At 35.9% G+C, this 23,180-nt stretch overlaps 1 protein-coding gene across 1 annotated transcript in view; it reads right to left on the reverse strand.

The window, feature by feature from the left end:
• TSHR (thyroid stimulating hormone receptor) overlaps positions 1-23,180 on the reverse strand; it is a 157,832-nt gene that overhangs the window by 69,782 nt on the left and 64,870 nt on the right. The window contains exon 3 of the mRNA XM_049612396.1: positions 202-273. Coding sequence (XP_049468353.1) covers positions 202-273 — 72 coding nt within the window. The remainder of the gene's footprint in view (positions 1-201; positions 274-23,180) is intronic.

Genomic DNA, 23,180 nt, shown 5'->3' on the forward strand with positions numbered 1-23,180 from the left:
AATTAGGAATTCGGGATTGGAGATGTAGCAAAATCAAATAAACATCTTTTACATATACTTTTCAAGTACATTGGAAATGCAAATATCATTGTTTTATGCAGATACAATGTATAACAAGTATTTTTCTTGATAGAACACATTTAGAAAATAACATGGCTGGCACAGTTGCACACTTCTCTTTATATTAAAAAAGTGACTTACATCCTGGAAATATTGGGCAGATTTGAAAATGCACGACTGGGAATGGTTTTCAGATGAGTCTCTATAAACTTCCTATGAAGATAACAGTTACACAATTAGAGTTTTAATCATTGGATTTTTCTAATAAGTCACCTTAATTATGAGCAATACATTATGAGAGGTATCCTGGTCCTTATGACATCCATTTTATCATACATAATCAACAAAAATAATACTCAAGGAAAAACAAACATACATTTTTCCCCCAGCAAACCAAGAACTGAGAGTGAGAGTCAAATGCAGAAAATAAAACTTCAAATGTCATCTTTGAATTTGTGGTAAATTCGTATACCTTGTGTGACATCATATTCAAATTATTAACTGGAGGGCAATATACCATACCCATGTTCTGTACGACTACTGAATTCATATCAGGCACATGTCAATGGAAATGTCTTGGAATGCCATTGGAACATATATTAAGAACACATTAAGAGGATTAAATCTATTTGATATATCTTAAAGATGAAAAATAGTGGTATGGTTACAATCTTTTTGCCCAACCAAAATCTCTTCAACCATTACCTTGATCTTACCATCTACTTGCTGCAGTTTGGAAATAACTGGCTGACAAGGAGCTAATTCTCAGGGTTGTAGCATCTTTGTTGCATATGCAAGTTAAAGGTTGTGACTTTTCTTCCAGTTTGCTTTTTTTGGACACTTTTCAGAAAGCCAAGGTTTTTTCCTTATATCAGTAATAAGACATCTTAATGTATTTCAGTATGTCCGCTCACCAAGGTGTTCCATTTTTTACTTCCTTTTTTTGCTACAGCAACTGCTTGATAGAATCCTGTATGGAAGAAGGTGTCCTAACTCACTTTACAAAAAGACAACACCTCATCACACTTACCATCTTATCCATGGGTCTGTTTTTGCCATATAAATATTCATAATTACTCATCATCCATTTACTTCCTTACTTAAAGAAATAAGACTAAAATTGTGTGTTTCCCTCCTAGGCTGCAGGGTTTTATTTCTCAGCAATCTATTTCCTTGGTCTCTGCATTTTTTGAACTACTAATTTTTGCAGTGATTGAAATGCATTTGAAACTTCTGGTTTCTGGTTCAGCATGTCAGGAGCCTGGAGAAGAGAAGACATTGGGCAAACCACTGTTGGCAAGATTGTAGAGACAGACAGGCAAATAAAGGGAGTCCCAGACTCCCAGAGTGGAGACTGATGTGTGGAAACCACAGAGAGAACGAGTGTCAGGATAGGAAACCTGAATTGGGATTGGTGAATCCTGGAGGCACGGTGCTAATAGATCTCCATGGGGACACAGTCACAGGGGGACTTCCACAGTTTTGTGAGATTTACCTCCAGGCTCAACCATGTTCTAATAGTAAACAGTAGAAAAAATAGCCCCTTGTGCTTCTGGCAAAGAGAAGAGAAAACCACTTGGAAATACATCAGAGCACTTTGTTCTTCTTAACAAGGCCTGCCCCCCTCCCCCCACACCCAGGGGAAACTATTAACCAGGTCCTAACTGACTGGGGAAGGGGAAACACCCAACTCTAGGTCACTCTAGCCGTCCTATTCTATCTAAGGAGAGAAGAAAAAAAACGTGAAACACTTGTGAAGTTCACAGTGAGGCACAGTCTCACTAAAAGACTAAGACCTAATCACATGACTATAGAATGTTTCCCTTCCCCCCAGCACTTCACCATCACATTACTAATGGCCTCTTTACAGCATTTCCTTTCACCTAGTACATCATGCCTGTCTATCAAGACATAATATCTGCAATTTGTTCAATCAGTGCATCAGTGGGGCCAAATTAGTTTATAAAAGGATCTATTAACTTAGAAGAGGGGAGGTGATGTGAATGACAAAAGGGTAGGTTGTCAGCTCTTTACAACCCTGGATGTTTCAGCATAAAGCCGAATGTTGCCTTAATATGGTTTCACAAATTTAGGTCTCATAAATGATCCATCCTTTCTCATAGGTCTCTCACTTACATTCCCTTAATTGGATTGATTAAAACCTATTGGTCCAGATCCAAGATTCTGAATTTAAAAATAAAAGCATAACAACTTATTCAATTAAAATCTCCCAGTAAAAGTGGGCCATGCCAAAGGAAAACAAAGGATCAGGTACACACCTGTTGGGTATCACCCAAGGAGATTGAGTTTCTCAAGCTCAAAGATCGTCCTGCATATAGAACCTGCTCTAAGGGCATGGATCTTGAGGACATGCTTGTTGTAAAATTGCACACACTGCTTATAGATAATGTGGACTTAATTTGTAACTTCACTGTCTAAAAATTTGGGTGTTCAAAAGTAAATGACCTATTCAGAAAATTAGAGTAAGTTTACAATGGTATGTAAGAAATTTGACGTGGAACAGAAATACCATCTAAATGTAATTTAATAGATTTTGGGTAAAAGATTCAAATAATGTTTATATTCTTTCACAATGCATGAATTTCTGAAATATATAATTCATGTTTCTTGAATTCTCTCTTTCTCTGTCACACACATAAACACATACACACTTTAAGTGAGAACAAAGACCTTTTTCCTACTACTGATTTAGTTGTAGTTGATGGAGTTCAGGACACGCTATCCCAAAACATGGCGATTTAGCATGTTGAACATTTTAAGCTGGAGGAATGTGAGGCACAACAGGTGCATTAAGGACTCTGATCTCCTTCTCCTCTGAAGCAAGTCATAAGACTCTCATGTGGGGGGTGCCCTGCCTATATCCTTATCTCAGAAAACACCAAGGGACTCTGAATGAACAATGAATAAGCTCCCTTCAGTTTTCTACCCTTTTGTTCTACCACATTTTCCCATGACTTTACATTCCTCGTCAAAACAGCATAAAAACACTCAGGTTTAATCACCTCTTTGGGTCTTCATTTCTTTATGAAGGCTTCCATGACACATAAACATTTTCCATTAAATAAATTTGTATGTTCTTCTCTTGTTAATCCATCTTCTGTTACAAAGCCCCAGCTGAGGAACTAGAAGGGTAGAAGGAAAAACATACTATTTTCCTCCTCTACAGTTTCTGGTGATGAGGATTGGATAGTAAAAGGCTGGGATACTCCATCACCTTGGAGACTGCAGCTAAGGTCTGGGACAACTGGCAGAAAGCCAGCAGAATGTAAGAATTCTTAACGTATCAGTTTTCAGGATCTTTATCTTCGTTGAGAGAGGAAGGTAAACACTTCTCCTTGCCCTTTCCTTTCCAAATTCAGGTTAGCAGGAAAAAATATTTGTATTTGTCAAATCTTTGGATAGTGACCCTTTTGAGTTTAGTGTTAAGTACCCATTGTTTATTGATCCTTTCCCTCCCAGAGTCAGCTATTTTCTTCCTGTTTAGGTTTTTGTTTTGTTTTGTTTTTGTGTTTTGAGAACCTTGCTTGGCTTTTTACCTGCCAGGCTATGCAGATCTTCAGTTGCCTTTTAAGAAATTTGCCTAGGAAACAAAGATTCTGTGTTTTATCAAACTAATTTCCTGTGCTTCATGTTGTCTTTATAAGGTCTTTTGATTACTTATTTATTAAGGTCTCTAATATTAAAAGAGTGGAGGGTTTTGTTCACAACTATGTAATGTTCTATATTTGCCTTAAAAATCTTCTATTGTCAAATTTGGTTAAATAGTTGACCAAGACCTTATTTAATCAAGTGTTCAAATCTTTTGATATTCTTGACAAGTTTCCCCAAATCAAATTCTAAATAAAGTCTTTCTGACTTTGAACTAACTTTGAGCTTTTCCGGAGGATTCCTTCAAAGCAGACTTAAAAAGGGCCTGTATTATCAATCAGTTTTCTTGTTGTACTTGTATAAATAATTGGGCCAAGTTTAATAAGACTAGATTTATTTTTGCAAATAAAAATAGTCTTTGATTATCTATGGTAGAAATGGAGGTGACTGTAGAGAAAAATTTTGTTTCAGTTAGAAAGTATTACCCACTCTTGTGAATGTTTGCCGTCTTTGAACTATTTTTCATTTCCTTGTAAATTAGATTTTGCCATTTTGTACATCTTGTCAGTTGTTACCATATCCAATTTTCTCTCACCTTCCTGACTTGTCATCACTAAAAACGAAAACTACCCATTTCTCAAAGTCCTATAAGCCGAAGCTGGATGATGATATAAACTTTTAGGGAATCACCACAACAGATCATGTATGGGTACTCTTTGTACCTATAACTGTGTGGGTCACTCAGAAATTTCACTGGAACATCTAATTCCATCATCAGAGACATTCACACTGCAAACCAAAAACATTTATTGATTGTTACTCCCTGCCCTTACTACCCTACCTACAGGTGCTTTGAGCCCAACATCTAGAAATCGTGACTGACCACCCTCTGGGTTCAAAAATTGAATTTATAGTTTGTTGGAACCATTAACCTTTGTTTTTCTTTTATTTCCATAGAAATGTATCTCATTAAATACCTGATTACTAACACCGTTAGAAGCCTAACAGATGGGTGCCCTTGCTCCCGCTCATATCACCACCTTTTGAAATGAAACAACTTTTTAGGATTGACCTATTCCTAGGACTGAGAGCCTGGTTTGCTAGGACAGGGGATGATCGATCTACCCACTAAGTTTCTGGACTGTCAAACTTCTTGGGGAAAATTTCAGATGAGAGAATAATGGGGTTTAAAACATGCTACCCCAAAATATAATACCTTGGCATATTGAATATTTTAAGCTGAAGGGATTGAGAAACAGTAGGTTCAGGAAGAACTCTCCGAGCCCCTTCTCCCCTGAAGCAGGTCATAAAAGACTCTCATATGAGAGGTGCCCTCCCTATACCCAGATAAAAGAGCAATCTTATTTCTGAAGACAGAGGGATGCCGAGGGTAATCTGAACACGTAGGCTTTGCTAGATCTCCCCAGTTTACTACCCTTAGCTCATACCCCTTTGTCCAGTGACATTTATCACCACCTTCCATTTTTTACCTAACCTAGTATAAAAATGTCATTTCTTCAAGTCTTCATTTCTTCATAAAGGCTCCCATGTCATGTAAAACTTAAATAAGTATTCTTTTCTCTTGTTAATGTGTCTTTGGTGATAGAGCCCTAGCTGAGAAGTTAGAAGGGTAGGAAAAGATGTTTCTCTTCCTCTACACAGCATAACATGTTTTAAAAGACAGAAAATTTGAAATGCTGACATTTTACTCATTCTTCTCAGCCAGGTTTCTCACCAAAGAAAGTCCACCAATACAAATGGACTAATAAGGATTATAGATTTCAGAACCATGATACAATGATTCTGAGATATGATATGCACAATAAATCCTAAACAAAAGTGATGGGGGAATGACAGCAATTCTAGCCCTAGATGAACATTAATTATCAATTATTAGTGGATTAGCTTAGTTTATATCATGATGATTATAACATAGCCTGACACAGAAGACTGATTTCAATAATGTTAAACAAATGAATTATCACAATAGAAATTGATCACATAAATTGCCAAGTTCAGTTTAGCAGTTTGTACATTTTACCTGGATATATTCATAGTAATATACACATAATCTGGAAAAATAAACTCATTATTGAGTTAAAACATATTTTTAAACTCTTGGTATTAATTACCTTAGTTGCAACTTTAAAATTTATCACCTATTAGCTTAAGCTTTCCTTCACTTTCTTCTCTTTTTTAAGTTTATTACTTTATTTTGAGAGAGACAGAGTGTGAGCAGGGGGAGGGTCAAAAAGAGGGGGAGAATTTCCAGCACTGACAGCACAGAGCCCAATTTGGCTGGAACTCATGAACCTGTGAGATCATGACCTGAGCTGAAATCAGGAGTTGGATATTCAACCAACTGAGCCACCCAGGTGCCCCTCCTCTCTAACTTTTAAAATGTTATTAGCCTGAACATTATGAAAACATGTAGGAAGAGTTTTCTTCCAAAGTACCTTTTTCTCTTCAAATAAAGAGCAAAAAATAATTGGCTGGAACATGGCGTCTAGCTAATGAAATAATAAAGACAGCATGTTTGTTTACAGAGCCTGTGTTCCATTTTCCCCCAATAGTCTTACTATAAGTTGAGGATTATGGAGAATAAATTATTGTGATACATGGATGCCTTGTAGCTCCCTAGCTAATCCCAGGTGCATGAGCCTTAAAACTCATAGAGGTTTCACGGTTGTTTTGTTAGGCGGTATTTTGTAGCTAGAGCTAACTGATACATGGTTATATTGACCTATTTCTCTGTGCCTTCACACGGGCAAGCAGCTGCATGTGTTTTCCATTGTCTATGTTTTCAAAAGCAAAATATTTATTTAAAGAATTGTGTAACATTGTGATTACTGCTTTAAAAGCAGATGGTAGAGGAAAAAAAGCAAATGATTGTGATTATTTGGCTAGAGTATTTTAATTTACTTTCAGAATAAATTTTGAATATTTGTGGAAAAGGGAAAAGACACATCTAAGTATATATTCTGTTGACAAAAACATTAGCAAAGCTTCAAGGTGTTATACTACTGTCCAAAGAATTAGCATCAAAATAGTATTTATTTTGGATGAAAATATACTAGGTACTGAAGAGACTTAGTTTTTTATGTTTTTGATGGTTCAAAATGAGAAGGCAGTGATTATTCTTGCTATAATGAAAAAAACTCAGAAAATGTGCCTCATACAAATGGCAGTATTTACTATTAATGACTAGGGGCATCACATACAATTCATTGGGGGAAAAAAGCTTATAGTTTTATATCTAAGTGAGGTATATACACTTAGTTGTTAAACAAGTTGGCTTTAGGATATGGAAAGAATAAATATTTAATAATGAACATTTATATTAATAAATTTATTTTATAATAAATAAGAGAGAATAAATATTGAAGTTCATGATGTAATTTAATTTATTTTTCTATGAGTTATGTAACCAAGAATGATCCACAAAGGTATGCCTTAGAATCAAATGTTTCCTTTCAGCCTTGCCAAATGTCTGCATTTAGAAGGTATAATGGTGAAACAGAAATGCATGTGAAGTGCCAGTGATTGACTTGAAGAATTTGCAGAATAGGATCCATTTTTAAGGACTGTCTTTTTTGTTTTTGCAGTAGCAATGCGGGAGGGAAACCTGGTTAATGCTAGTAAAGAGAACAGACAGTTCTCTATGTTCCAACAACAACAATTTGTGCTCTTAAATTTTTCACATGATGGTAGGGTCATTTCACTGAAATTTTAGCAACATGTAAATCCAATCAGCATTCTAACATTTTGTTTTGTGTGAGTTCCCTGTAATCATAAATACATAGTTTTTATGTATGTGTGTACACGTTGGTGTGAGGTTTAGTTAATTGATGCTGCGTGGGAAACATCCTATTTATTAAAAAACATAAATTATGAATGGATGAGCATGACTGAATTTTACTGGGTTGAGAAGCATAGTTGATCTTCCTTGCCATGGCTAAGCTTGTGTGTGCCAGAAACACCAACTTCCCATTTAATCTCTTGGCAATCAGGCTGAGAATATTTTGTGATTTTGCATCAAGCTTGTTAAAATATCACCACTTGGATTTCAAAGGCCTCCTTTTGTATTAAATACCTGTATCAATCAATCAACCGATATCTCACTGAGATATGTCAAGTGCATAACATTGAAATAGTCACTGTGACCATAGAAAGTACTAGTAGTAGAAAAAGAAGAAATTGTTACAAATAATGCAGATACTTAAATATTATGAAACTGTGGATTATAAAATGGGTAATATTAATATGACATTTATCACTTGCCTGCTGTTTTTACTTTGCTGAGAAGATTCTCATTAGTGAATTTATTTTACTATTGTGTTTTATATATATATATATATATATACACACACACACACACACACACACACACACATATATATATATATATACACACACACACATACACACACACACACACACACACACACACTGTGGTAAGTTATGAGGAATGTAGCAAGTACAGGAATTAAAGTCAGGGATGTAGATCCAGAAGGATCATGCAGCCAAATATTTGGGACTCTTTATATAATATACAGACTATATTTTTAAATATGAAAAAAATATTATTTAAAAATTTTTTAAATGTTTATTTATATTTGAGAGAGGGAGAGAGCGTGAGCACAGGCAAATGGGGGAGGGGCAGAGAGAGACAGAGACAGAATCAGAAGCAGGCTCCAGACTCTGAGCTATCGGCACAGAGCCAGAAGTGGGGCTCCAACCCAAGAGCCCTGAGATCATGACCTAAGCCAAAGTCAGACACTCAACTGACTGAACCACCCAGGTGTCCCTAAATATGAAAAAAATTTTAATCTGTACTATGTGTGTTTTCTGTTTCAGTGGTAGAATGGCATTTTAGTCAATGTTCCTACTGAATTATTTATAAGTAACACAAAAATACCAGGTGATACCTACAATTCAAGGTACTATATTGCAACCCACCACCAGATTCCAAATGGAGATGTGAATCATCATTTTGGGACAGTTAATTTCTGTTTGAGCTTTAACTTTTGTGATCTTGGACTTAGAAATACAAGCAATGTCTTGACAAGTTTGGCTGTATGGAAATTGTCTAGCTTAGGCCATCTGGGATAGTTTTCTATACACAACAAATAATTTGGCTTAGTTCTCCAGATTAAAAAAATATATACATAATTTGGTTTTATTTCATTATTTAGGACACTTTGTGTATTAAAACTTAAAATATTTTTTAAGTTTATTTATTACTTTTTGAGAGAGAGAGAGTAAGAGAGTGTACAAGTGGGAGAGAGGCAGAGAGGGAGAGAGCAAAAATCCCAAAAAGGCTCTAGCATGGAGCCCAACATGAGGCTCAAACTCATGAACCGTGAGATCATGACCTGAGCTGAAATCAAGTGTTGGATGCTTAACTGAGCCACCCAGGCACCACTGTATTAAAAGTTTTTAATACAAATTTAACGTCTAATTTACAGCCAGTAAGATGCATAAATCTTAAATGTATAATTATATACTTAAGTGTATACAAGTATGTATGTGTACTTATACTTTCCATATGTACACATCTATTCTCATGACCAGGACTTGGATCAAAATATAGACTATTCCCCTGCCATGCACCTTTTCTGACCACTTTGAAACTAGGTGTCAACCATAAGAAAAAATCTGGAAAGACCATAAATACATGGAGGTTAAACAACATACTACTAAACAATGAATGGGTCAATGAGGAAATCAAAGAAGAAATTTAAAAATACATGGAAACAAATGAAAATACAAGAGTCCAAAACTTTTGGAATGTACAAAAGTGGTCCTCGGAGGGAAGTGTATGGCAAGATAGGTCTACCTCAAGAAGCATGAAAAATCTCAAATAAACAACCTAATCTTATCATCTAAAGGAGCTAGAAAAAGAACAACTAATGAAGCCCAAAGCCAGTAGAAGAAAGGAAATCATAAAGATTAGAGCAGAAATAAATGATATAGGAACTAAAAAAAACAAAACAAAACAAAACAAAAAACCATAATAGAACAGATCAATGAAACCAGGAGCTGGTTCTTTAAAAAAATTAATAAAATTGATAAACCTCTAGCTAGACTTATTGAAAAGAAAAGAGGAAGTTCTCAAAATCACAAATGAGGGAGGAGAAATAACAACCAACACCACAGATATACAATTATAAGAGAATATTATGAAAATCTATATGCCAACAAAATGGACAACATAGAAGAAATTGAAAACTCCTAGAAACATAAACTACCAAAACTGAAACACAAAGAAATAGAAAACCTAAACAGACTGATAACCAGCAAAGAAATTGAATCAGTAATCAAAAAACTCCCAACAAACACAAGTCCATTACCACAGGTGAGTTCCACCAAACATTTAAAGAGTTAATACCTATTATTTTCAAACTATTCCAAAAAATAGAAAAGGAAAGAAAACTTCCAAAATAATTCTATGAGGCCAGCACTACCCTGATACCAAAACTAGGTAAAGACAGCACTAAAAAATAGAACTACAAGGCCAATATCCCTGATGAACATAGATGCAAAAATTCTCAACAAAATGTTAGCAAACCAAATCCAAATGAATTTGAACAATACGTTTAAAAATTCACCATGATTAAGTGAGATTTATTCCTGAGATGCAAGGGTGGTTTAATATTCACAAGTCAACATGATACATCACATTAATATAAGAAAGAATAAGAACCATTTGATCCTACCAATAGATGTAGAAAAAGCATTTGACAAAGTACAATATCAATTCATGATGAAAACCCTCAATGAAGTAGGTTTAGAGAGAACAACCTCAATATAATAAAGGCCATATATAAAAAATGCACAAGTAATATGATCCTCAATGGGGAAAAACTGAGAGCTTTTCCTTTATAGTCAGGAACAAGACAAAGATGTCCACTTTCACCACTTTTATTCAGCATAGTACTGCAAGTCCCAGCCACAATAATCAGGCAATAAAAAGCATCCAAATAAGCAAGGAAGAAATCAAACTCTCACTCTTCACAGACAACATGATACTCTGTATAGAAAACTGGAAAGACTCCACCAAAAACTGCTACAACTGATAAATGAATTCAGTAAAGTTGTAGGGTACAAAATCAATGTACAGAATCTGTTGCGTTTCTATACACCAATAATGAAGCAACAGAAAAATTAAGAAATGCAATTCCATTTACAACTACACCAAAAATAATAAGATATCTAGGAATAAACCTAACCAAAGATGTGAAAGACCTATCTATCCTCTGAAAACTATAAAACAGTGATGAAAGAAATTGAAGACGACACAAAGAAATGGAAAGACATTCCATGCTTATGGATTAGAAGATCCAATATTGTTAAAATGTCTATACACCCCAAAGCAACATACACATTTGATGCAATCCCTATTAAAATACCAAGAGCATTTTTCACAGAGCTAGAACAAATAATCCTAAAATTTGTATGGAACTACAAAAGACCCCAGATAGCCAAAGCAATCTTGGAAAAAAAAAAGCAAAGCTGGAGGCATCATAATTCTGGACTTGAAGTTATAGTACAAAGCTGTAATAATCAAAACAGTATGCCACTGACACATAAATAGACACACAGATCTATGGAATAGATTAGAAAACCCAGAAATGGACCACAACTGTATGGTCAATTAATCTTCAACAAAGCAGGAAAGAATACCCAATGTGAAAACCAATGTTTCTTCAACAAATGGTGTTGGGAAAACTGGACAGAAACATGCAAAAGAATGAAACCAGACCACTTTCTTATACCATATACAAAAATAAATACAAAATAGATTAAAGATCTAAATGTGATACCTGAAACCAACAAATCCTAGAAGAGAACACAGGCAGTAACTTCTTAGCAACCAGCCATAGCAACTTCTTTCTAGATATGTCTCCTGAAGGTGAGACAGATGAAACAAAATAAAAAATAAACTATTGGGACAACATCAAAATAAAAGCTTCTGCACAGTGAAGGGAACAACAAAACCAAAAGGCAACCTGCAGAATGGGAGAAGATATTTGCAAATGACATATCTGATAATGGGTTAGTATCCGAAATATACAAAGAATTTGTAAACCAACACCCAAAAAATGAATAATCCACCTAAAAATGGGCAGAAAACATGAGTAGTCATTTTTCCAAAGAAGACATACAGGTGGCCAACAGATATATGAAAAGGTACTCAACATCACTTATCATTAGGGGAATACAAATCAAAACTACAATGAGATATCACCTCATACCTGTCAGAATGGCTAAAATCAACAACACGAGAAAAAATAGGTATTGGCAAGGATGTGGAGAAAAAGGAACCCTCTCGCACTGTTGGTGGGAATGCAAACTGGAGCGGCCAACTATGGAAAATACTCTGGAAGTTCCTCAAAAACTTAAAAATAGAACTATCCTGCAATCTAGCAATTGTACTACTGGGTATTTACTCAAAGATTATAAAAATACTAATTCAAAAGGATACATGCCTCCCGATGTTTATAGCAACTTTTTCTACCATAGCCAAATTATGGAAACAACCGAAGTGTCCATTAACTGATGAATGGATAAAGAAGATGTGGTGTACATATTAAATGGAATATTAGTCATCAAAAATGAAATCTTACCATTTGCAATGACATGGAGAGTATTATGCTATGCTGAGTGAAATAAGTCACTCAGAGAAAGACAAATACCATATGATTTCACTTATATGTGGAATTTAAGAAACAAATGGGAAAAAGGAAAAAAGAGGCAAACCAAGAAACACCTTCTTAACTATAGAGAACAAACTGTTACCAGAGGGGAGGTGGGTGGAGGGATGGGTGAAATAGGTGATGGGGATTAAGGAGGGCACTTGTGATGAGTCCTGGGTGATGTATGGAAGTGTTGAATCACTATATTGTGATTGTAATAAACACACAGCACTCACTATGCCAAACACTATAAAAGCGCATTACATATACATTATGTAATCATTACATTACATTACATCTTCCTAACAGCCGTATGAGTTAGGGTATATTATTATCCCCATTTTATAGGTGATGATCTGAGGTACAGAAAGGTTAAATAATTTGGTAAAAGCTACGCAGCTGCAAGTATGAGAGCCAGCTTTCACTCACAGGGAAAAAAAAGACATCAGATTCTTTAGCATATTCTACTGCCAGTCTGCAAAGTATAGAATGTGATAACAATACCTACCACATAGGCTTGCCATGGAGATTTAATAAATTATTATTGGAAACACTTAGAACAACATTGGCATATTATGAACACTAACGTGTTTTTGTTAAAGAAACAAAAACATATAAATCTGTTGGCCAATTTATTAATCAATGATGAGAAATACAATGTCCAATGGGCCAGAATATTCATGATGACATGCGTATTTTTTCTTGTGCACAGACTACTGTAGGGAACTAAGACAGATGCAGAAGATTGCTTGAAGGGCATGAAATCAATCAAAACAAGGAGATGAAATGGATTTTAAATGTTCTCAGGCTAAGAGAGCCTATCAATACCATTTTACAAGGAATGGTTTTGCCTGTAGGGTATGATATCCACTAGTAAACGTCCACAGATTTAAGTTTCCTTTGTCCAGGACATTGACTAGATGGAAATTTCCACAATTCTTATCTGTGAATCCACTTTTTCTCTGCCTTCAGCTGATCAATCCTCTGCCTGATGGATGTTTTCTTCAACCAGATTACAGAGGGTCATACTATTTCCTTTATAGGATTTCATATGTCTCTATTATGATCCCTTACGTGTTACTTAAGAAATTTACTTTATTTCATTTGTTTCTAATTTTCTAGTAAGCATTACAGTGCAGCTTCAATATTATTGGCAATATTTTATTATAGACCTATCCTTAGACTCTTGTTTGTGTTGTGTTCCTTTTAAATGAAAAAAAAAAAAATGTAAGGGCGCCTGGGTGGCTCAGTCGGTTGAGCATCTGACTCTGGATTTCCACTCAGGTCATGATCTCATGGTTTGTAACAGTGAGCCTCACATTACCAAGCCTGCTTGGCATTCTCTCTCTTCCTCTCTCTCTGCCCCTCCTCTGCTTGTGCGTGTGGACATGCTCAATCTCTCTCTCTCTCAAAATAAATTAATAAACTTAAAAATAAAAGAAAAAAATGGAAATGGTTTCCTTTAATACTCTTCTTCAACAGGTGAGGAAACCTTTAGGTTTTGAGGAGCACAGTTTAGAACCTATGTATTTGTCCAAATCTTGTTATTTTATGGACGAAGTAAGGTCAATAAATAATCTGGAGTTCATTTATAATATGAAGAAAGGTTAAGTGACTGAAGTTCATATGATAAAGTGAAAGCAGTCCAGTTTCCTGCAAACTTTTCAGTGTAAAGCATATATAGATAATCTGAAGATTCCTTCCTTTGCTATGAAGCTGACTCAGAGGCACTTCAGGAATCAACATGTATTTAAAAATACTACATATAAGTTGAGTGCCTACCACATTCCAGGCATCACGCATGGTGTGGGGAATGCAGTGGTAAGCAAGGTCAGATAAAGGTCCTGCCTTCATGAAGCTAAAACCAGTGGGGGAATTTGACATTTAAAAAAAATTTTTTTTTGACATTTATTTATTTTTGAGAGACAGAGAGAGACAGAGCACGAGTGGGGTAGGGGCAGAGAGAGAAGGAGGTACAGAATCTGAAGCAGGCTCCAGGCTCTGAGCTGTCAGCACAGAGTCGACGTGGGGCTCGAACTCACAAACCATGAGATCATGACCTAAGCCGAAGTCAGAGGCTTAACCGACTGTGCCACCCAGGCACCCCAACAAGAAATTTTTTAAGACCCACTTAAATAACTATATTATTATCATGGTGTTAGTGCTATGAAGGAAGAGTATAGATCTATGTGAGTGTGGAGAAGTCCTCTCTAAGGAACTGATTTAAGCTGAAGGCTGAAGTTGACAACAGATTCTGAAATGAAGTGTCAGTGAAGGAAGCAGGGTGGTGGATTGGGAGTCAGGACTTCATGAACTTCCACCAAAAAAGGGCAATAGCAAGGTGAGGTAGATATCAAAGTGAATTATATATTGCAAAATACTGAATGTCAGAAATTATAATGTTTGAGGTCTTAAAATGATGCCATAAACACAGCTGGCATTCAGTATGTACTTCTAGATAAAGCAGCTTGGTGAACACGTGTCATCTGTCCAGTGTTCTAAAAGTAGTTTTTGTTTTTGTTTTTGTTTTTTACAAATGGCAATGTAGGCTTTGGCAGAGGGTGACATTTTTTTCTGGCTCTGATATGCAAATTGGAAATAAATTCACGGTCTCATTAAAATTTCAAAGTATTGTCTGTGAATTTTATCGAGGGAGAAAAGAATTTATTGGCTTAGGACACTTTCAAATCAGTTCCCAGTTTCAAATTAGGAAAACGAGCTAGATATTCAAGAGATAGTATGCATATATTTGTCTCTGTATATTCTATTCAGAAATGTTGAATACAAAGGTCAAATGTATTTGGAGGAGGGTGGTTTGTGTGTATGTATGTATACATGTGTTATATGTATGTTTTTGTTATTACTATTATGGAAAAGAAAAATAATTTTATCTGAAAAATGCAAGTACTTTCCATTCCTAATTTGCATTTCAGGTGTTAACATTGTTTTTTAAGTTTATGTAATTTGAGGGGGGCGGGCAGAGAAAGAGAGAAAATCCCAAGCAGGCTCCATGCTGTCAGTGCAGATCCCAATACAGGGCGTGATCTCACAAACCATAACATCATGACCTGAACTGAAATCAAGAGAGAGACACTTAACTGACTGAGCCATCCAGGCGCCCCAGGTGTTGACATTTTTGTATGAGTTAATTCTCCTTTTTGTGTTTGTTTCAATGGTTCTACGTTGATTTGAAACCACATTCTTCCTACCCACCATCTCTGTTCTTCATTCGTTTGTATAGATCCAAATTTCCATTTGGTATTGTTATCTTTCTGCCTAAAAAACTTCCTTTAGTGTGTTATTGCTGCTTTTAGTGCAAGTCTACTGGCAATGACTTTGCTTAATGTTTGTTTATCTAAAAAGTCTTTGTTTTGTCTTCAATGTGGAAAGATATTTTCACTGGGCATAAAAATATAGGTTGGCAGTTTTCTTTCAGTAGTTGAAGATGTCATTCTGTTGCATTACAAACTTTGTAGTTTCTCTTTTAAAATATTCTCTACCACTGATTTTCAGGAGTTTGATTATAATGTGCCCTGATGTAATTTTCTCTGTTTGTTCTTCTTGGGGCTCATTAGAGCTTTTTGGAATTGTAGGTTTAGAGTTTTTATCAAATTTGGAAAATCCTGGGTCATTACCACTTCAAATATCTTTTATTCTGTTCCCTTTCTCTCTCATCTCCTTTTGGAGCTCCAATCACATGTATATTAAATGAGTTAATATTTCCACAAGGTCAGTGATATACTCTTAATTTTTTTTATATCTTTTTTTCTCTCTGTACTCAATTTTGGATAGTTTCTATTGCTGACTTTTCGAGTTCTTAGGTTTTTTTTCCTTCTGTAATGTTTACTGTTATCAAACTCCTTCAGTTAATTTTTCATTGTATATATTTTTACCCATAAAAGTGTCACTTGTTTCTTCCTTATATCTTCTTTATGTCATGGTTTTTTTTAAATTTTCTTGAGTTTATTTAGAAGCCGTATAAAAAATATTTTAAAGTCATTGCCTATAATTCCATTATCTCTGTCATTCTAGGTCTACTCCTACTAACTGTTTTTACTCTTTATTGTGGATCATACTTCCTTTTTTTTTTTTTTTTTTTTAATTTTCATTCCTGTTGCCTGGAGCGATAAGATAATGTGGAATTTGCTACTGGAAGGAAAAAAAAAAGATCTACTGAGGTTCACTGTGGTAGTAAAAGATGGCTACAAATTTCCCTCTCTTTGAATCTGGGCTGGCTTAGCTTTGGGTGCTTAACCAAAGAATGTGGTAGAAGTAATGCTGTTGGATTTTGAGGTTATATTGAAATTCTTATAGCTTCTGCCTGGGTCTCCTGGAATACTCTCCAGGAGAGCCCTGAATTTTCATGAAAGAAGTATGACTATCTTGAAAATATCACTTAGAGAAGCCACATGTAGAAACTGGAGTCAAAGTCCCACTCGAGACCAGCATTCAGCCATCCCCACCAAGGCAGCGGACATGTGAATGGAGCCAGCTTAGACTCTCCAGCCGTACCCATTTGTCATCTGAATACCACTGAGTGAACGCTTATGATGCCATAAGAATGATACAGCTGTATCTTACTCTAATTCCTGACATATATCATTAGATATCATAAAATGGGTTTTCTAATTGCTGTATAATTGACATACAATGTTACATTAGTTTCACAGATTGAACATAGTGATTCAACAACTCTATGCTATGCTCAACACAAATGTAGCTACCACCTGTCACCATACAGCATTATTACAATACTATTGGTTATATTCCCTATGCGGTACATTTTATCCCCCCAATTTGTTAATTCCATAACTGGAAGCTTGGTTATGGTACCTCCTTGGTTAAGGTACCTCCTATTACCTTCCACTCATTTTGCCATAAAATGATTTTTTTAGCCTCTAAATTTTAATGCAACAATAGATAACCACAATACCTACTATATGTTAGCTACTGTGCTAGGAATTTTATACATATCACATATTGCTAAGAGTAGCAGAGTAGCTATATCTTAACGTAGTAAACCTCCTCACCCTGAGATCAAATCAGTAGAATTGATAGAATAAATTCCTACAGAATGATAGCAGGTAAGCTTCAGGTCCACTGTTCTCTTTTCCTCTATTATTTCTATTCTGGCTATAAAGTTACTTGAAAACTTGGATAATAATAGGATTTAATAACTTGTAAGAGGCAATCTAGGAAGGAGTCTTCTCCATGTAGCATCGTCAGTATTTATTTTACTACCTGTTTTCCCTCAGTACGATGGAGAAGAGACTTCAGCTGCCTTTTGACTGGACTGGCCTCTCTCAACTCTGCTAGTAACTATCACTGTGACTTTAGGTAAGTTATAAACTTTCTGAGCCTCAATGTTTTGTGCATGTGTAGAGAAGAACATTTTTGTTTTGTTTTGTTTTTTCACTAATCCACAGGGTTGTAATGAGAATCAGGTAAAATAAGCTAATTGAGATTAGATAGAAAATTTTATGATTGTGATTATAAAACTGTTAATAATTATTATAATTAACAAGCATTTAAGTACTTATCTCAAAATATGTACCTCCACCCCACCATCATAGGTAAAGAAGTGGTTTAGAAAGAACAGACATCTCTCATTTTCAAATTGAACTTGGTTCTGATTTAGGAAATACTGGAAGGTAGAGGTTGAACTAAAGATTCCATGTGGTCTAGGCCCATTGCAATGTCATTTTCAAAGAAATACTGTTAAGTCAATAAAAGGAATTCCTATCTTGTAAAACTTAAAGAACATTGAAGGGAAACCACTCATAATCCTCACAACACATTTTTAAAGGTTCTTTCCTCCACTTCTCCCTCTTTCAAAGCTATAACCTGATAAACTTCTAAAATTCTGTCAAATTTCTTCCTCCCCTTCTCTTTCTACCTCCGTCTTTCTTAAAAATGTTGTGATATGCAAACTGATCTAAACTTACTAGTTATTTCTGCCTCCTTTTTAGATATCTTACTCTACCCATTTTCCTGATTTTGTACACAACTCATAAAAGGAAATGGTTTAGAGAGAGCCTTCCTTTGGGGTAAGGAGGGAGGCACAAGCTAATTACAACAACATTATTAAAAATAATAACATTAAGGTGATTAAGATGCTTTCTTATAACAGCCTAAAAATCAGCTACTTTTTATAAGGCTGCAAACTGTTGAAAGTTGCATGAGACCCTCTAAATGTGATATGCTTTTTAATAGTCATTTTCTGAAATCATTTCAGCTGGAGGACATTGAAAATGAGTCACCTAAAAACAGCCAAAACTTCATTTTTCCCCCATGAGATGACTTAAAAGGTTTTATTGTTACTTCAACCTTAGGGACAAGCTTTATTAGTATTATCACTGTATCCATTATCCAATTAAGCTTTCTGTATCCAGTATCCAATTAAGCAGACTTGAATTTGTGTGTGCACAAGAGAAAGTGCTATTAACATTGTCAAGACATCAACACACCTTGGATGAGATTTTCCTTATTGAAAAGAGTCACTGGATTTCCCCATCTTTTCCACGATGCCATAAGCAGGTCCTGAGGCAAGGATTTGTGTGCAAGTGATTTACTAAGGAAGTGTTCCCAGGAAAAATCACAGAGGGACAGAGGGAAGCAGGGCAGGAAAGAGAAGGCCAAGGCCCAGACTCAGTGGGAAGGAGCTCTGGAATGTCTTAGGGTTTTTCCTAACTCAGAGTGTGGGCTTTCATAGTCCTACTTCAGTCCTCTGTAAACTCTTCAAATCAGCTTCAGGCATTTCTCTAAGGAGGAGGCATGATCTGCCAGAAGTAAAAGCATCCTGAAGTTGGGAAGGGGCACATAGAAATAGTAAGAGGGACCTAAACTGATATGGAGTACCACATGTCTGGGGTTCCCTCTTAGTTATGTGCAGGTAAATAACATAGGAACAGACACTGGCAGCTTACCAGGTGCCTGCTGCTGGGCTAAGTGCTTCACATTCATTATTTTATGTAAACCTCACAACATCCCTATGATATAAGAGTATTCCTATTTGTCAGCTGGGGAAACTAAGGTTCAGTAAGATTCACCTTCTCATGGTCACACAGCAAATTAATTGACATAGATATGAACCCAGGCCTGCTGAAGCTGTCCTGGGAAAAAGGGAAGAGAAGCCCTTTTGTGAATTAATGAAGCTCTCTATTCCATTACCTTCTGCTTGAAGGGCTGATTACTAAAGACGATGTGAAACAGTTTATGCAAGATCAAGGGCTCCTGAGAAAGAAAGCTTTTACCCCTTCCCTTCTGAGCTGAGATGTACTAGAACCTGTCCAAAGGATGGAGATGGTTCTCAGTGAGATCTAAAAGGAAAGACACCTAGGGGCCCCCATGATGGAACTCCACTGAATGACGGGGCAGTATAGACTTCTGAACTAGACCCTGCATGAGTTTAAACAGTTAGGGTGTTAATAGGAGTTCTGTGCAGGGTGGGTCTGTGGCTGGGTCATCCCTTTTAATCTGACCATTATGGAAATAATTACTTGTCATGAGAATATAAGCTAGGGCATTGTAATTTGAGGCATCCAAACATGGACTTTGCTTGGCTGAGTGTAAGATTTTCTTTTCTTTGAAGAAACACTTCATCCCAGACAGGGATCTGGAAGAGTAATGGCTTTGTTGCAGCAGTGGACTATTTCTACCTGCTCTTAGGGAGCAAAACTGACTTTGTGAAAAAGGTCTGTTTCTGTGGATTTTTAATAATACAGCAGCAAAATAGAGGATTAAACAAAACTGCCCTCTTTCTAACACCATAGAAATGAGACACTTGATGTAGATGTTTTGCATTCATGAAATTATCCTTTAGATTTCTAGCTCCTCTAACTATTCAGAAAATGAAATGAGTTTGGATGTATGTTTTCATTGAGAGAATAGTGGTGATGACTCAAAAAACAAATTATAACATGAAAGAGATGGTGTTTACCTGTTTTTATTTTCTTTCAGACTATCTACTTGGAGAAAAGAGACTAATTGTTACTGTTTTCTTTCAATAGCCTAAAAGCATTTAAAATGTACTCAATCTTTAAAGATCTAAAACATGGTATTTCTGATAGTTTCATGTGGATCCTTTATGCATATGATAGTGACCATTTCAAAGTATCTGGACAAATCAACAAACTATTATTTAGGTAGGTGCAATTTGCAACTGACTCACAATTCTTTGGATTACTCGTAAAATTGTTTCTTGCTGCCTCTCTCCAAAGATGAGCAAAATAAACCTAAAGAATAGGCTTGTTTGTGGGGCGCCTGGGTGGCTCATTCGGTTAAGCGTCTGATTTCAGCTCAGGTCATGATCTCACAGTTCATGGGTTCAAGCCCTGCGTCGAGTTCTATGCTGACAGCTCAGAGCCTGGAGCCTGCTTCAGATTCTGTCTCCCTCTCTCTCTGCCTCTCTCTCTCTCTCTCTCTCTCTCTCTCTCTCTCTCACGAATAAACATTAAAAAAAATTAAGAAAAAAAAGAATAGGCTCATCTGTGACAGCAAAAAATATGGATGAATGGATAGATAGACAGATAATTATAGTGTCCAAAGACAAGGGATTGGTTAAATAAGTTATGCTACATCTACTAAATGAAATATTATTCTGCCATTAAAATTTATTTAAAAGTTATATGGGAAGAGCATGAGAAGATATTTAAAATGTACTATTAGGTAAAAAATGAACCAGTTACAAAAGAGCACATGGATTACAAAACAGTTTTATGTAAATTGTGTAAGATGTGCAATAAATGTACCACAAAATGTTAGTTGAAGTTTTCAGGGAGCAGGATTAAAGATATTTAAAATTTTTGTTTTGTAATCTGTGCTTTTTAATTTGCCTACCAAAAACATCTATTTCTTATTTTGAAAGTTATTAACCATTTTAAAAAGCGTGAACAGGTGGAGCAGGGTTGCATCAAAATTATTCATAAGTATAAGCATGCTTTATAGTTCTAGAAGAGTTATTCCTTCATTAAAAGGTCAAAAGTATGGCGCACCTAGGTGGCTCAGTCGGTTGAGCGTCCGCCTTCGGCTCAGGTCATGATCTCGCGGTCTGTGAGTTCGAGCCCCACGTCGGGCTCTGTGCTGACAGCTCAGAGCCTGGAGCCTTTTTCGGATTCTGTGTCTCCCTCTCTCTCGCCCTCCCCCACTCATGCTCTGTCTCACTCTCTCTGTCAAAAATAAATAAACATTAAAAACAATAAAAAAAAAAGCATGGGGGTTGAGGATCTGGGGTTGGGGGTAGTGGAAAGAGAGGAGTTTTGGTTCCTTCATCCCAATACAGTAGCTGTAAGCTCCCTTCATAGAGTAGAGCTGCACTGTCCCATATAGTAATCACAGCCCCATGTGGCCACTGAGCCCTTGACGTGCAGCTAGTCTGAACTGAGACGTGCTGGAAGTATAAGATACATAAAAGATTTTGAAAACTTAAGAAAAAGAAGTACAGTATCACATTAATAATATTTTATTTTGATTACATGTTAAAATGATAATTTTTGGATATATGAAGTACATTATTAACATTAATTTCACCTGTTTATTTTGTTTTGTTTAATGTGGCCAGTAGAAAATTGTAACTTACATATGTGACTTGCATTATACTTCTCTTGGACAGCACTGGAGGGTAGAGTTCAGCCTTAACATTCTATGTCTTTTTTTTGGACCACAAAGGATTCTTAGGAAGTTGTTCTAAATATACAAGATACTAAAACAATTGAAAGAAAAGAAGCAATTACAGATTAAAAAAAAAAAAAAACCTTTTAAAATCTGAGACAAGATACCCTGTTGGTATTCTATAGTGGCAAAGTATAAATAAATAAGAAACAATGTAGATAGAATTGCTCTTAAAATATATTTCTCAACTGAAGCTTGATGTTTATCCTAAAACCACACACTTGATATAATTACTATAATGCAAATTACTATTAAAAATTAATTAGTGCTATTACTATTCAATTAAAAGTTTTGTTAATAAACAAATTCATCAAAATATTAATGAAGATACTTAGGAGCCCATGCCCACTTTGTCTCCCATGTGTGGAGTTCCTTCAGAGGTATGACTGTAGGAACAAACTGGATGGTGATTTGAGATCAAGAGCAGAGTGGCAAGGTGGGTGGAAACCCATGCTCTTCCAAGTATAAAGCTGTGTATGTCACTGACAGCTCAGCTTTCCATCTCCCCGTCCTCAGTTGCAAGGGTATGGACAGGTTTGTGAGATCCAGGGCTTATACAGGGTGTACCTGGATACTCAAATCTATGGAAGGAAAAACCTAGGGATTCCCTGGTGGTTTTATTTATCAAGGCAATGGTTCTCCCTCAGCTTTTGCAGACAGGTCTGAAGTTTTATGATGCTATAATTTTATATGAAAAGGAAAGCAAACCATGGTGTGCATCCCTGAAAAACTTCCAGTGTCATGATGGAAAAATATTATGACCAAAAAGGCACATTTGCTCCATGCACATTGTATACAGAAATCATTTCCTATTGACAACCCACTTGAGTAAAACAAAAAAGATAGTAACTCCACATACACATCCCCCCCCCCCCCCCCCCCCCGGCAATCCTCCCAACCAAAAAAAAAAACCAAAAACAAAAAACAAAAAACCCACGTGATTTTCCATTTTGAATGAAACAGCCTAAGTGGATGGGAGATCCACATGCATCTGTATCTGGGAGGTCATATTCAGATAATTCCATTCAGAATGATTAGAAACACTTTTCAGTAAAGTCCTTTCTTGAGTGATGCCATTGTATATAGCAAAGCTGGCTTCACAAAATGAAAAATCTTTGGTAAAAAGAATTTAACATTTATCTC

This window comes from Panthera uncia (assembly GCF_023721935.1).
Source record: "Panthera uncia isolate 11264 chromosome B3 unlocalized genomic scaffold, Puncia_PCG_1.0 HiC_scaffold_1, whole genome shotgun sequence".
Classification (NCBI taxonomy): domain Eukaryota; kingdom Metazoa; phylum Chordata; class Mammalia; order Carnivora; family Felidae; genus Panthera; species Panthera uncia.